We start from the raw sequence: 14,722 nt of genomic DNA, 5'->3' as shown, positions 1-14,722 counted from the left end.
AGAAGAATATTCTTAAAATTAATTTAATGTAATGTATATGTATTTACATCTTTAATCAGCACAAGAATGAAACATACGAATTTGGCCTTTCAGACGACAAGATGATTTGGAACAAGCAAGGATTCACAATCCTTACTATTTATTCCAAATCTGTAATACAGTATTGCATATTAAATAATCTTGGGGAGTAAACATGAAAGAACAAGTCTAAAACTATACATGAAATTGATTTATTCCCTGATGTAAAAATGCACACATGACAATGTCATGCATATTTCATATTTAAAAATGGCTGAAAACGATTTTGTATGTAATTAAGAAGGTATGTTTACTTATAAATATATATTATATACATTATAATAAGAGCACTAACAGTATATTAAGTCATGTGATCTGCTCTTAAATATATCATCATTAACCAAGCAGCATGTTTCATCATAATCACCATCTTCAGTCTTCATCAATCTACTACAAGGTGAAATGCTAAGATTTTCCACCAGTATCTGTTTTCAGCTATCCTCAACCAATTTACAAAGTTTTTAAGGTTATCTAATCTAATCATACAAGATTCCTTGTCTTTCTCTATTTGTCCCTTGAACATTGGTTCAGTATTTTTTTGCTCCACAAATGATCCATTCTTCTTGTCATATCCAGAATTTTTTACAGTACAAACTATTGTTAGTACTCAAATCTATTTATTAGCCTCTTCTTGTTATTTCTATAATTCTCTGGTTTTGTCTAGTTTTTGTGTCATTTCCTGCACCTCAAGACTAGGTTTTTCTCTCTTACATGTCCACAAACAATATCCTGAGAGTTTCTGTTTCTCTTTATAATAGTTTAACATGTTTGTACCACACAGAATACAGTGAGCAATCCATGCAATACTAGTGATGTCTTGTTTTAAACTGTAATAACTGATTCAGGGACTTTGGCATTTTCTCTAGGTTCTCAAGACCCCCAGATACCACTGAAGTGACCACAAGAGGTTGGTTTAGGAGGAAGCCTTTTCACCGACTCACAGGGGGCCAAAGAGCGAACTACGACCTTCGGGAGAGAATCTGTATTGGGAGTATGACAGCAATGGAGACTGCTGTGTACCAGAAAGTCCCCACAGATGAGGCTGAGGCCCAGATGCTTGCTAGTGCTGACCTGGATGACATGAAAAGTAAGAACCTTTTCTAATTTAAAAGGTAATTTACAGTAGACCATAAACAAAATATTGCTTTTCTAAAACAATGCTCATCTGGTTCAACTGTTGACAACATTCTAGACATAAAAAACTTGCTCCTTATCACTACAAAAAAATCAAAAGGTTACTATTTAGAAAATTATATGTTTTTTGTAGTAGGGGCATTTAAATTGTTTTGAACATTGAACACCAAACAATATATGAATATTTAGTAACTAATAAGGGGTTGGAACATCCTTTGGCTTTAGAACAGCTTCAGTGCTTCTTGGAATAGTATTATATTAAAATTTGAACAGTTTCTAGTGGGATCAATCTGAAAAAGGAAAACCTCAATTTCTTTGAGAGATCTATTTGGTCATAGAGTTGTAGATAAAGTTCTGTGGTAAATCTTGATGCTGTTGTTTTGTGGTTTTCAGCATCTGTTCTGTTTAGTGTCCTTCTTTCTCTGTCGGTGAGTACTTGCTACCCCTGTTCCTCTTTCCTGATTATGTTTTCCCTTGTTTGGCTATGCTAGAATTATTTTAGCCTCAAAATGAAACAATTTCTCTCTTTATGTGACTGATGCATTTGCAATACGGGCACCAACTATTTGACCTTTTTCAAAATCTGTTAGATCACTCACATTGCTTTAGAAACTTGCATGTTAAAGTGTTGATTTTAAGACGTATTTATAGTGAAAACATGTGGGTAATTAGTATTGAAATTAATATGGAAAGTGTAGAATTCTTTTTAATTGTGATTTAGTTGTATTGTTGTAAATATGTTTCCATTTTTGGTTGGTGTTTCCATTATATTATTCACCCCCTGTAGGTTATTATGGTAATTGACATTTGCCACCAACAGATTGGATCAGTGCGAGTCAACTGAGAAAGTCACGGGTTAGTAACCTGTGGCAACTGTTTAAACAATATATGTAATTTTGTCTCAACACAGCATCTGCAAATACACTTTCTCAAAGAGCCTGGACAAACATTTACCTGTTTAGTGGTCTCTGAGCCCTAGATTCCATGCACCAACCTTAGCTCATCCCTAAAATGTTCAACAGGGCTCAAGTGTGGTGACTTTTCATCTCACAAGAAGGCTGTCATTACACAAACAGCATGTATCACTGGAATGTTGGTATGTCAGAATGAGACAACGGGAAAGCTAACGGGTGAGGTCCCAGGACATGATCTGTATACACAAGGGATATGCAGTGAGGTTATCAATCATTACAGTGTTCTGCCAGAGTTCTATAGTGACTAAACACACTACAGGAGACCATCACACTTGGACTTCCCCATCATTTTAGTGTTGGTTGCCAAGAAAATCAAGAAATGAAAACACAGAAAGGCAATCAACACTTTAAATCACCTCATCAACTGTGCACAAACAATTATCTGACTAATAAGGTGATTTTGTGCTTATGAGTCATTTTATATATATATCACAGCCATGCATGTGTCAGGAATTCATCAAAATGACACAAAACCATTTATTCAATATCCACTTCTGTAAACTTTAATTTCCTGAAAACATACCCGCATAGTGAAGTTTAATGTGATAATAATAATTATAATTGCTTACACTTATATAGCGCTTTTCTGGACACTCCACTCAAAGCGCTTTACAGGTAATGGGGACTCCCCTCCACCACCACCAATATGCAGCATCCACCTGGATGATGCGACGGCAGCCATAGTGCGCCAGAACGCTCACCACACATCAGCTATCAGTGGGGAGGAGAGCAGAGTAATGTAGCCAATTCATAGAGGGGGATTATTAGGAGGCCATGATTAGTAAGGGCCAATTGGAAATTTGGCCAGGACACCGGGGTACACCCCTACTCTTTTCGAGAAGAGCCCTGGGATTTTTAATGACCACAGAGAGTCAGGACCTCGGTTTTACGTCTCATCCGAAGGACGGCGCCTGTTTACAGTATAGTGTCCCCATCACTATACTGGGGCATTAGGACCCACATGGACCACAGGGTGAGCGCCCCCTGCTGGCCCCACTAACACCTCTTCCAGCAGCAACCTTAGTTTTTCCCAGGAGGTCTCCCATCCAGGTACTGACCAGGCTCACACCTGCTTAGCTTCAGTGGGTTGCCAGTTGTGAGTTGCAGGGTGATATGGCTGCTGATACATGGTATGTTTTGAAATAAACAGTTACTGTACTTTTTAAAATGTGCAGTTATTTTTTGTTTTGCGTCTCTACTTCCAATTAATCAAATTGGCTATTGCTATGATTCTTGTACCAGAATTAGAGTGAAAGGGACAATATCCTCTAAAAAGTATATTGTTGGATTAATCTTTCATTTTTTTTCACGCTTCAAGCTTCATTGTGTGCAGAGCAGTATTTGCATTACTTACATGAGTGATTCAGCTTTTACCGATGACACTGCAACAATGTACCGACAAGCTCATCAGGTCACAATGGGGCACTTAACCAGTTTTCTACTGAATCCGTCCGCAGTCAGCTAATGATATAGCCCTGAGTCATTCTAGATGTGAGTTCCATGTGAACAGCGTTACTAAAGGCTTCTTTAGGGCTTTTAAAGAATCTTAGAGATTTAGGTAAAATTTAATAACTCTAGTGTTTTTTAGTTTAATGTTTGTCCTATGTTTTGAGATTTTTTTCATTTACATTTTTTTCATTTAGTAATGAAAATGTCATTACTATTATTAAGAAAATCGAAACTATAGTTTAATTTATATACATCACAGTTTTACACTACAAAAAATACCAGGTGGTTTCTCAAAAAGAGTAGGGGTGTAACCCCGGCGTCCTGGCCAAATTTCCCATTGGCCCTTACCTATCATGGCCTCTTATTAATCCCTATAATCTATGAATTGGCTTAATTACTCTGCTCTCCTCCCCTCTTTACAGTGGTGATGACTTATGCACTCTATTAATGGAACAAAAATAATTTCTTGCAGTGAAGTTTCAGTGAAGATTAATTTTGCATGAACAACATTTATCAATAAGCACGACAATTGTTTTCATTATCTTATGTCCAGTATGCCCATTTTTTGCTAAATTAATATGAGGTTTAAAAATCTTAAAACCAAACATTTTTCACAGCTAATTAAATTCCTCCAAAGTGGAGAACAATTCTCATAAAAGGTGGCATGGGTATCAACAATGCTGAATTACAGCTTTTGCATTAATTTCTTCAAATCCTTGTATTTTAAAAGTGATTATCACATTTTCATGATTTTCAATATTTTGTTTTTGCAAAGCTTAATGGAGAATTAACCTGGTTTTGGAGCCTGGTTTTAGAGAAGCAGGTCACATATCATCAAAGATGTGATATCATATCCAAATATTACATTTGGCAGAGACTGCAGGATGTCTTTCACATGTGCTTTCTCAGATGAGGTAGAACTTTTTTTCAAGAAGGTAACTTGTTTAACAGAATACTTTTGCCTTAAGACACTGTACATATTTTTCATCTTAGAACTGTTATCCTGTGCTCTCTTCACAAATAAACCATAAAAGGAGTGAGATGTAATTTACACTGAAGCCTAGGTATATAAAAATGTTTGGAGTGTTTATATTTTATCAACCTAAAATAGATTATTGGATAAGAACCTTTACAGAAAAGGTCTCACTATTTTTGGAGTCTTAAAAATACATTTTATGGGTAGTCCTGTGTCTGTAATGGGAATACATGGTGTACTTGTCAAGATAAATTGCATCTGTGAAGCCACTGGAATTTAATGAAAGGTTGGTCATGGAAATCGTTTTCTATAAATACTACAAAATGTATCTCCGTAGATATAACATGTGATGCATCTCAATATACAGTGTGCATCACATGCCATAGCAGTGCTTTTGTGAAATAAATAGCATAGATTAGCATGAATAGCATGATACTTAAAGTATATACTGTACATGTTGATCTCTTATCAACATGTACAGCATATACTTTATCTCTTAGACTTACAGTATAAAGACAAAAGTAAGTTCTATAAGAGAAAGCCAAAAAAAATTAAATTGGCATGAAAGAAAAAATGTATGTTGTATATATGTATTTCTTGCAGCATTTTCTTTGTGGAGTGCAGTTATTGTATTTCCAATCATCTTTGTCAGGATGTCCCTAGAATGCCCCGGCTTTTCAGAGGTCTCACACCAGAATGATTCACCCGGCATCCTTTCCGCTTGACGTACATAGGGAGAGCTTTTAAATGTGATGGCATGCTCCAGTTCATCTCCCAGCTGTTCTGTAGGGTCAGAAATCTAGAGAACATTGTAACAGTTTCTTTTTTATATTGTTTATTGTTTAAGCTGTTTATTTATTTATTCTTTTACCCATGACATTAACTGTTAATTTTCCTTTTTTAGTATTATTGGTAATAAATATTTCCAAGAAGACACATGGTTCTACCTCGTTAATATATAAATATAGACAATAGTCAATTGCTACGTATTTATAAGGATATTTGTTATAAACCGTAAGCCCATTTCTTTTCCAGTTTTTGATACTTTTAAGGAACAAGCATCAGGGTTTCACAAAATAGTGTTATCCCTTATCATATAATGCTTATAAAACTTTCTTATGCCCCACTTAAAAGCAAGCTTACATTTTGAAAGTGAGTCCAAACAACATCTTATAAGTTTAAATATACATTCATATATGAATTATGTGAAATTTGCTGAGCTATTACTCAAACATTTGTAGCCACACTTGGTAATGTGTACTTACTTGTTCTTTCAACCTTTCTGGAAATGATTTGAATGATTTACATGACATGTTTGAGTTTTATTTGAATTTGTTCTCTTAATTTGTATATTTGCATGTCAATTTAATTAGGGTTTCAGAAACTAAGACCGAGGGAAAAGAGGATGAGGTTCATATGTATAATATGCAAGAGAACATTTCCTTTGTGGAAGCTACCATTTGAAGAACTATTCTGTGTTCAATGCATTAGTTTGTGTAAACTTGAGTCATTAAACCAAACACCATGTAATATTTTTTTAAGATCACCTTATTAGCCATATACAATTTCTTGTATTAGGAATTTGTCTTTTTGCATACCCCAACTTGCATTCCATGAGACTCACAGACAGGGAGAGAAGCTTGGGGTCAGAGTGCAGGATCAGCCATTTATATGGCGCCCCTGGAGCAGTTGGGGTTAAGGGCCTTGTTCAGGTGCCCAACAGAGTAGGATTCCTCTGCTGGCTGTGGGATACGAACCGGCAACCTTCCAGCCACAGGCGCAGATCCTTAGCCACAGAGCCGCTGCACCACTGATTTTTTAAATCAGAAGCATTTTTGTGGTGTCATTACTTTTTAAATTTAAAATAAGTTAGTGTCCACTAGTTATATTGTGAAAGCCGCTATTTGTATATGACTTAACTAACCATTTACTTAGTAAATTGGCTGTATGTGATAGAAAATCCAAAATGTGATGAGGTCAATTACATTTTATTGTAAGGAAAATATAATTCAGATCAGTCAATGACAGTATACTGCATTATGGTATCTGCATTTGGTAATCTGCAGAATACTCCTAATAATAACAACTGAATGTTTTTTTTTCAGTATGATATTTATAAGTCTGACCTATATACAGAATATTGAGATTCTATTTTTTGGACTGATTTACTATATTTACTTTTTTTAAGTTGGCTCCACATTACTGTAGATAAAGTGCAGTTTCCTATATTAACATTCTAAGAACCAGGAAAGTAATATCCAGCTAAGTTGACATTGCAGTGAAAGCAGTGAATGTAGTTTACTATTTTGATTGAAGATTTTTTGTGGCAGTTTAAAACTTATTTAGTGCTCATCTATAGTGACCTGGTAGCTACTACAGAAAACCAACCCCTAGAATTGCTGACCTCTTGAAAAGCTGAAAATAGCTGTCAGTTCTTAATAAGAATTTGAATGACAATTAAATTACAATTTAGTGTGTCAGTTTATTAATGAAGAAAAATAATGCTAATGTAGATGCCACCCATTTGGATGGAAAAAAGACATTAAATAAAAAATTACCTGCAGAAATGTTTTAATCTCTATGACTACCAAAAATTTATGAATTCCAACAAAAGTCTGTTTTTTTTTATTAGTGAAGCCCAGGGGTCAATGAAGTCTTACCTGTTTATATACTGTATATTGTGAGATCCTATTTTTAACTTGAGGTATGCAATTTGTTGGCTGCTCTTTGACAGTTTCCTATATTACCACATATCCTTAAACGAGGTGGTTTGCAATGGGGACAGGGTCCATGTAATTGAAGTACAAACATGTACAGCCACTCAAAATGCTAAGCACTTAACCATAAGTTGGCAAACTCATACCTACTTTCTTGAATTCATTCAAACAAAAATGTGTTGATTTTTCTTGATATTTTCATGTCATGATCTATGCCTTACCTTCTCACCACAGTGGTTTTTAGTACTGTATTTAAGCAACAGTAAAAATGACTTGAATGTATCATGATTGCTTATTAATCATTAATCAGAGTTATACCAAAAACATTTAAGCAATATACAAACATATTTTTTTTCTAAAAACACACATGCCTAAATAGTGCTACATTTCTTTTCATGCTCATCCTATAATTGCTATGTACAGTACAAGAAAATATATCTGTAATGTAATGTCCCAGAATATTTATCACAAAACATGTTGACAATTTTCAAAGCTCTTAGCTAAAATAGAGCATATGCAGTTGAGATTTAGAAGGTTTTTCTTTGCAATGCACAGCAATAATATACTGTATTTAACACACACGTCAGCAACAAAGGCACACATTTCTTCTTAAAGCCACCTTTACTGAAAGAAATTAGCTAGATTTGTGTTAGGATTGTAAGTAAACTATTGAATTGTTATTTTATGAAAGCTAGGAGAGAAAGGTTTAGCTGAGGTGATAGTAACCCAATTGGTTTCTTTCCTGATGTAATTAACATGTCCACGGATTGATTTTCTTTCCCAGCAGCTCTGCCTGTGGCCTTTTCTGCTTTTAAAAAATGGAAATCATTGACCACTGGGCTTCACTGAATTAGAAACCGGTCTCTAGCTGGATCGAGAAATTGGATTTTTGTTAGTCACAGAGATAGCTAATTTTATACTGATCATATTCTATTTGAAGTCTTTTTTGCCTTCCAAATGGCGTGCACCAACTTTTGTAATATTTTTCCTCATTCATAAACCGGCACATAAAAACCGGCACATTAAAAGATTTTGTTATGAAATCGTCTATTTCAACTTCCCAAAAGCCAGCAATCCTGAGAGTTGGGATTTCTGCACTGCTTACAAAGTCACTATAGTAAAAAACAAAATCGTAAACTAACTGTATTTAAATAGGATTCACAGAGATTGCCTGCAAAGGTTTAGAAAATGTGGGTCTTGCTTAATTAATTTGATGGAGTTATTTGGACAAGCAACAGAACAAATGGATACAAACATTTTCTACATTGATATGATATGTTTAGATTTTCAGAAGGCTTTTCTTAATGTTTCTAATAAAAGATGATATCTGAAGTTACAGTCACAAAGAAATGTATGTATTATTATTAAAAATTTTGTAATGGATCAAAAACTTATAGGTGAATGACAAAAGTGGTAAGTGTTAATAGAGCACAAATTTGGTCACCATATTACAAAAAAGATATTGCTGCTTTGGAATCATTTCAGAGAAATGTGGTTAGCTATATTCCCAGAGTCAATGAGCTTAATCGTTTAAGTCGCAAACAAAGAAGATTTTAAGCAGGCATAGATAGATAAATACTTTATTGATCCCATGAGGGAAATTGCAGTGCAACAGCAGCTTAACACAGACAACACAGACACAGTGTAACGAATGATACAATAATAATAATACAATACATACAATACAATCAGTAGAAGGGTCCAGTCCAGAACACACAAAGAACAGAACAAACCAGAACAGAACAATACACAAAAAAGTCGTATTGCACAATATGACTATAAATAAATATAAATGTATTGCACAGGTCTCTGACATATTTTGCACAAAAAGGGTTTTAAAACTGGGAAAAGAAAAAGAACAGATGTATCAGTTTACTGTTCGGTTCAGAAACAGGTCAATGTTGCCTCTGCCCAGACGCAAGGTGGATGCGTTGTACAGTCTTATGGCAGAAGGCAAGAATGACCTCCTGTAGCGCTCCCTGTCGCACTGTGGATGAATCATTCTATTGCTGAACGTGCTCTTCATTTCTGCAAGCATGTCATAGAGGGGATGGGAGACGTTGTCCATGATGGCTTCTAGTTTGGACACCATTTTCCTCTCTGCTACTACCGCCAGGGGGTCCAGGCCAGACCCAATGACAGAGCTTGCTCTTCTGATGAGCTTGTTCAGCCTGTTAGAATCCACTGCTCTAATCCCAGAGCTCCAGCATACCACCGCGTAGAAAATGGCGCTCACCACCACCGACTGATAGAACAGATGTAGCATTTTACTACACACATTGAAGGACCTGAGCCTCCTCAAGAATTAGTCAGCTCTGACCCTTCTTGTAAATGGCCTCGATGTTCTTAGACCATTCCAGTCTATCGTCGATGTGCACTCCCAGGTACTTGTACGAGTCCATCATCTCCACGCCACTCCCATGGATGTAGACAGGAGTAGGTTGGACCCTCTTTCTCCTGAAGTCTATCACCAACTCCTTAGTCTTTGCTACATTCAATTGCAGGTGGTTCTCCTCACACCACTCCACAAAGCTGCTGACCAGTCCTCTGTACTCTTCCTCCTGCCCACCCTTGATACATCCCACAATTGCAGAGTCATCTGAGGTGGCATGACTTTGAGTTGTATTTAAAATCCAAGGTATAGAGGGTGAACAGGAACGGAGGAAGAACCGTCCCCTGAGGAACCCCTGTGTTACTTGATACCTGTCCAGACGCACAGTTCAGAAGTCTCAAAGACTGTGGTCTGCCTGTCAGGTAGTCAGTGATCCACGAGATCATGGAGCCATCGACTTGCATCTCCTCCATAATTAAACTATTCAGAATCCTCAAAGTCACTGACAAAGTTAACTATGGATGTTTTCAGAATATACAATAATATACAAGTCAGAGGACAGAAATGGAAACTAAGGCGAATCGCATTTAAAACTAAGAACAGGAGGCACTTCTTTACTCAGAGCGCTTTGAGGTCATAGATAAGCTACCCATCCATGTTGTTGGAACAATACCATCGCTTCTGTCAAGAAAGAAAGGATAGGGGGAGATAGAGTATGTGAATCTCTTAGCTACTAAACATCAAATGAGCTAAAAGAGCTGAATTAGTTCTAGTTTACAAATATCTTCTTTTGTTCTTGAATATGTTTTTTATATTTTAATATTTCTCAAATTGCAGCTTGATTTTGATCTGCAGCATTTCTGACAAAAATAGAGATTGATATGAGAATTCTAGTAATGGTATACACATATTTCCTGGTAATGTATAAGCATGTTCCATATAGTTTTTAAATATACACTTAGCACCACAATAAATCAGTTAGAGTGTCACCCAGTGAAATGCTAGAAGTAACTTTTTTTTAGATTTTCCTCCACAGATCTCAAACCACATCTACAACACCAGCTAAATAAAAATAACATTTAAAACTATCAGTGTAGCCGACACAAAATCCTTCTTTTACTTTATAAACTCAATACATTAGCTGGTTAAATGGATCTATGAGTAACATCATGGAAATAATTGTTAGCCCTCTGGACAAAGATGTGTCCAGTAAACCAATAGATCTGCTGAACAAAAAAACATTGGTTTTATCAACAGCCTATTCAGCTCAAGCAAGTGACTTCACTGTCACAGTTGGTTTAGCAACAGCCTAGTCCAGACAGCAGAGAAAGAAATATTCTTGTGCAGTGCTACAAACATAACTGCATGCCGCAACTTTTATTTATGATCTGTCTTAACTACAGAGAAAGCTGCCATTCAGATTGTGATGTCTCTTGCTACAGTTCTCCCACCTGGATCTGTTTTCAGCCAATGTTTGTTGTAGTTGTCTAGACTTTTTATGGATTATTTGCCTAAACAGAAGTACCTAAGCTGAAACCAAAAAAGAGCCTTAGTGATTCTTTTTGTCTTGTACTTATGTAAGAACCTTTCTTTTGAGACAGTCTCATCTTTCACTCAAATAAGTTAGTGAAATTAGGCAGGAATAGAAAACATCAGATCTGAGCACAGAGATTTTACAGTACATTAGGCATCCAAAAAGCTGAGTGAAAGGACAATTGTGGTACTGGAGTTACAGGATTGATTTTCATGGACATTCAACAGAAGAGCAGCCTTTTGGGATATGGTATCATCTTCCATTTCTTTTTTTTCCATTAATTAAATAACAAAGGATCCTACATGGGATCTAAAGGCTTTTTTGTTTGCTGACACCGGCTTCAGAGGTGGGCATTGCTAGGATCGAGAGACTGTCCAGAGCAGAAATGCCGGATGGTCCTTGCTCTCAGCCTGAAGGTGCCTCTGTGAAAGTGCGGGATGACAAGATGATGGTGATTAATGAAGAACAAGAGAACCTTGTAGCTGAGAATAGAGATGAAGATGAGGAAAAAGAAGAGAAAGAGTTGGGCTGCTTCAGCCTAGACAGTTTTGAAGACTTTGAAGAGTTTGTTCTTGATTTTGAAGACTATGACCTTTTGGAATCTATTCGGACACACATGGGTTGCACTGGCTTACCAACTCGTAAGTTTTTAAAAATATTTTTAGTGAGTCTGGGCATTTGTGGTGCACATGTGACAGACAATTTATTATGGCTATCAGAACCTTTTTCCTTTAAAAAGTACAGAACATTTTAATAGAATGATTTAGTAGAAAATAAAGTTGATTTTATTTTTTCAGAATTCAATTTCAGTCCTCCTCAATTGAGTTCAGAGATATAGAATCATTACAGATGAAATTCTATATCATAAGGTAGTTATACGGTGGATATTGAACAACTGTTTACCTTGGTCTAAAAGACATTATTTTTAAAATTCCTTACAAACAAGACAATGTTTATGCTCCTGCAATGATAAAAGTGCTTTTATGATGTTCAGAACTTTTTAGGCCCTATACAGTAATCCCCTGGGACTTTTCATCAGTCTTAAAGCGTTGCCTTTTGAGAAATTCCATTTGGATTTCGTTGATTTAAAAATCAATAAAATAAAATAAAAGGTCTGATGATCTCTGGAAACAGTGGAAAAAGCAGCAGTTTAAAACCATAAGAAATAAAAGACCTACTGACCAAAAAATGTTTACAAATCAGTAATGTCATCCTTTTGAGTGTTTGTTGATATTATCTTTAAAATGTTTGACTTTGTTCTGTCAAAGAATGCTTGTAAGTTGTAGAATTATAATCAATGTTTTGAGGTTTCTTTATAAATCAGATAAATTTGATTCAACTTTTTTTGGTTGTAGTGTTTTTATTTTTTGAAAGTAACATATTTATGGCTATCTTTGGGTAAAGCTACATTTACATTTTTTCAATACATAATGGCGAGAAATGTTATATTATTCCATGTTAAAAGCAATGTCATTTGTCTTACTGAAAGTCTGTATGGTGGAAATAAATCTACTGTACTTACAATGTGATACAGTACTTAAAATAGTTTACCCTCTAAAGGGAAGCTTGACATTGTGGATTGATTTGGGATTTGTGAATCACACTGTGCCATTGATTGTGTGAAAATTCACAGACTAATTAATATTAAAACTAGTCCCTCCATTGGTGGTATAGTAATCGAATACTTCCATAGCCCTGGGCAAGTTGGCGTTGCTCTATATATTCCTAAAGATTGGGCGTCACTGGTTAGCCCTGGGTTTTCCCTACTGTAGTCACTTTGCCAAATGGAATAATGGGTTCCATTGATTGTGAAGCTTTTGCAAATATAGATGTATTTAATATATATAACATTTTATAGATATAATACTTATTATAGGAAATAATAATTTCTAGTAATATTTCTGTTTACTACCGTAGGGCTGTTTAATCGCTAAATTAAACATTGAAGTTTATACAACGTTATGAATAATCACCATGGTTCAAAAGGTTCTGTCATAACTGTGGCCTGATACGTTTCTATACAAACTGGCCTTGAGAAAGATAACATTGCAAGTCCTAATGGACACTATTATCTATTTTCTGTAGTTTCTTCCTTTGATCCAGTAAAAAAACTGGCATTTGAATTACATTCAGCCTATTATATTTTTCAGTTTTGCAATAAAATTATCCTGTGTTCTACACCATCTAAAATCCTCACCAACCTAGAATTTCACATTTTCTCAACTTTAATGGTATTTCTGTCTATGAAGAGGCAAAATAAAGATTAATGCCTAACCTTCCCGCTCTTCCTTTTATTGTGTGCCTGCAGTATTAAGAGTAAGAGTGTGTTAATTTTAAGCAAGCACTCACCTAGGCAGACTAATGATAACTAACTGAAAAGGAAACCAACTGCTGGTGTTTCATTGCAGACTGATCTGTAGGCATTGCACTTCAATGTCTATAATAAACAAAAAGGCAACTGATGTCATATATAAACTATTCAGAGACAATGTAGGTATTTTCAGATACCATGCTTAAATAAGGTTTGGATAAGACATACTTGGCAAGCGATGACTGACCGAAAACTGTTCAACTGTTATATTTATATTTTATATAAATGCAATATTTTATATAAACAGAAATATATTTATTTTTTGTGTGTATTTTCATCTGATTGAAAACACCCATGATTGACTAAGACCTGGTCTGTTCGAAATGGCAATCCTGGAGGGAGCAGTAATAATAAAATCTATTTTACATTCTGCCTCTAAAAACAATTATATCAAAGTGTTTTACAATGTTTTACACGTGCACGAGACATATTTTGATAAAAGTAGAATTGAACTATTAGTAGTTTATACTGTAATTTAGTTGTAGGTACAAAACTGCATATGAAAACAAAACAAAGCAAGCCTAGAAGAGAAAACCTTTCTAACTAGTAACGTTTCAGGAAAGACTTGGTCCCCGATTTATTTTGGAAGTTGGGTTTTGTTCCAGAGCTTTGGGATGTAAGTACAAAAAGCCTTTTTGCCCATAGAGTGTGAAAAAAACAGTGGGCACACATAAAGAATACGTTAAAGCGAATGTGTGTGAAGGGATGTAAGCAGGAAAAAATATCAGCTTGATATTACAGAGCAGTGAACTTAAGCAGATGGATATTTACAGCTGCTAACACAATTAGATACATTGGACACATTTGTACCTGATTACAGTCAAGAGATGGTGCAGAAGTTTTGATATCTAATGCAGACACCCCTTACCTAATTAATAGCACTGGTTTGCAAGACTCCCATTTGCACACCTAGATAATACCTTAGATACTGGCAAATACAGTATATCCATTTTGTCTGTAAGAGTCCAATGTTTGGTGGATGGGTAGTGTAGTTGTCTGAGGGACTTTTTTCTGTTGTTGGTGGAAATTATAAGGCACTCGTTTTCTTGGTAATTTTCTGACATTTATGTGGTAACACCCAAGTCATGGTAATACTGTAAATCAATATTTCAATATGATATTGCCTATCCCCACCTGACAAGGATTACCGAAGACTT

General features: G+C 35.5%; 1 protein-coding gene across 3 annotated transcripts in view; it reads left to right on the top strand.

The window, feature by feature from the left end:
• slc4a3 (solute carrier family 4 member 3) overlaps nucleotides 1–14,722 on the top strand; it is a 92,017-nt gene that overhangs the window by 41,111 nt on the left and 36,184 nt on the right. For 2 of the 3 annotated variants that reach the window (XM_015359277.2, XM_015359278.2), the window contains exon 6: nucleotides 945–1,165. In XM_015359277.2, the coding sequence (XP_015214763.2) occupies nucleotides 945–1,165 (221 nt within the window). Of the gene's footprint in view, nucleotides 1–944; nucleotides 1,166–10,856; nucleotides 11,836–14,722 lie in introns of those variants that run through there. The other variant, XM_015359279.2, reaches the window with a different exon arrangement.

This window comes from Lepisosteus oculatus, chromosome 12 (assembly GCF_040954835.1).
Source record: "Lepisosteus oculatus isolate fLepOcu1 chromosome 12, fLepOcu1.hap2, whole genome shotgun sequence".
Classification (NCBI taxonomy): domain Eukaryota; kingdom Metazoa; phylum Chordata; class Actinopteri; order Semionotiformes; family Lepisosteidae; genus Lepisosteus; species Lepisosteus oculatus.
This window is presented reverse-complemented; position numbering and strand designations above follow the sequence as displayed.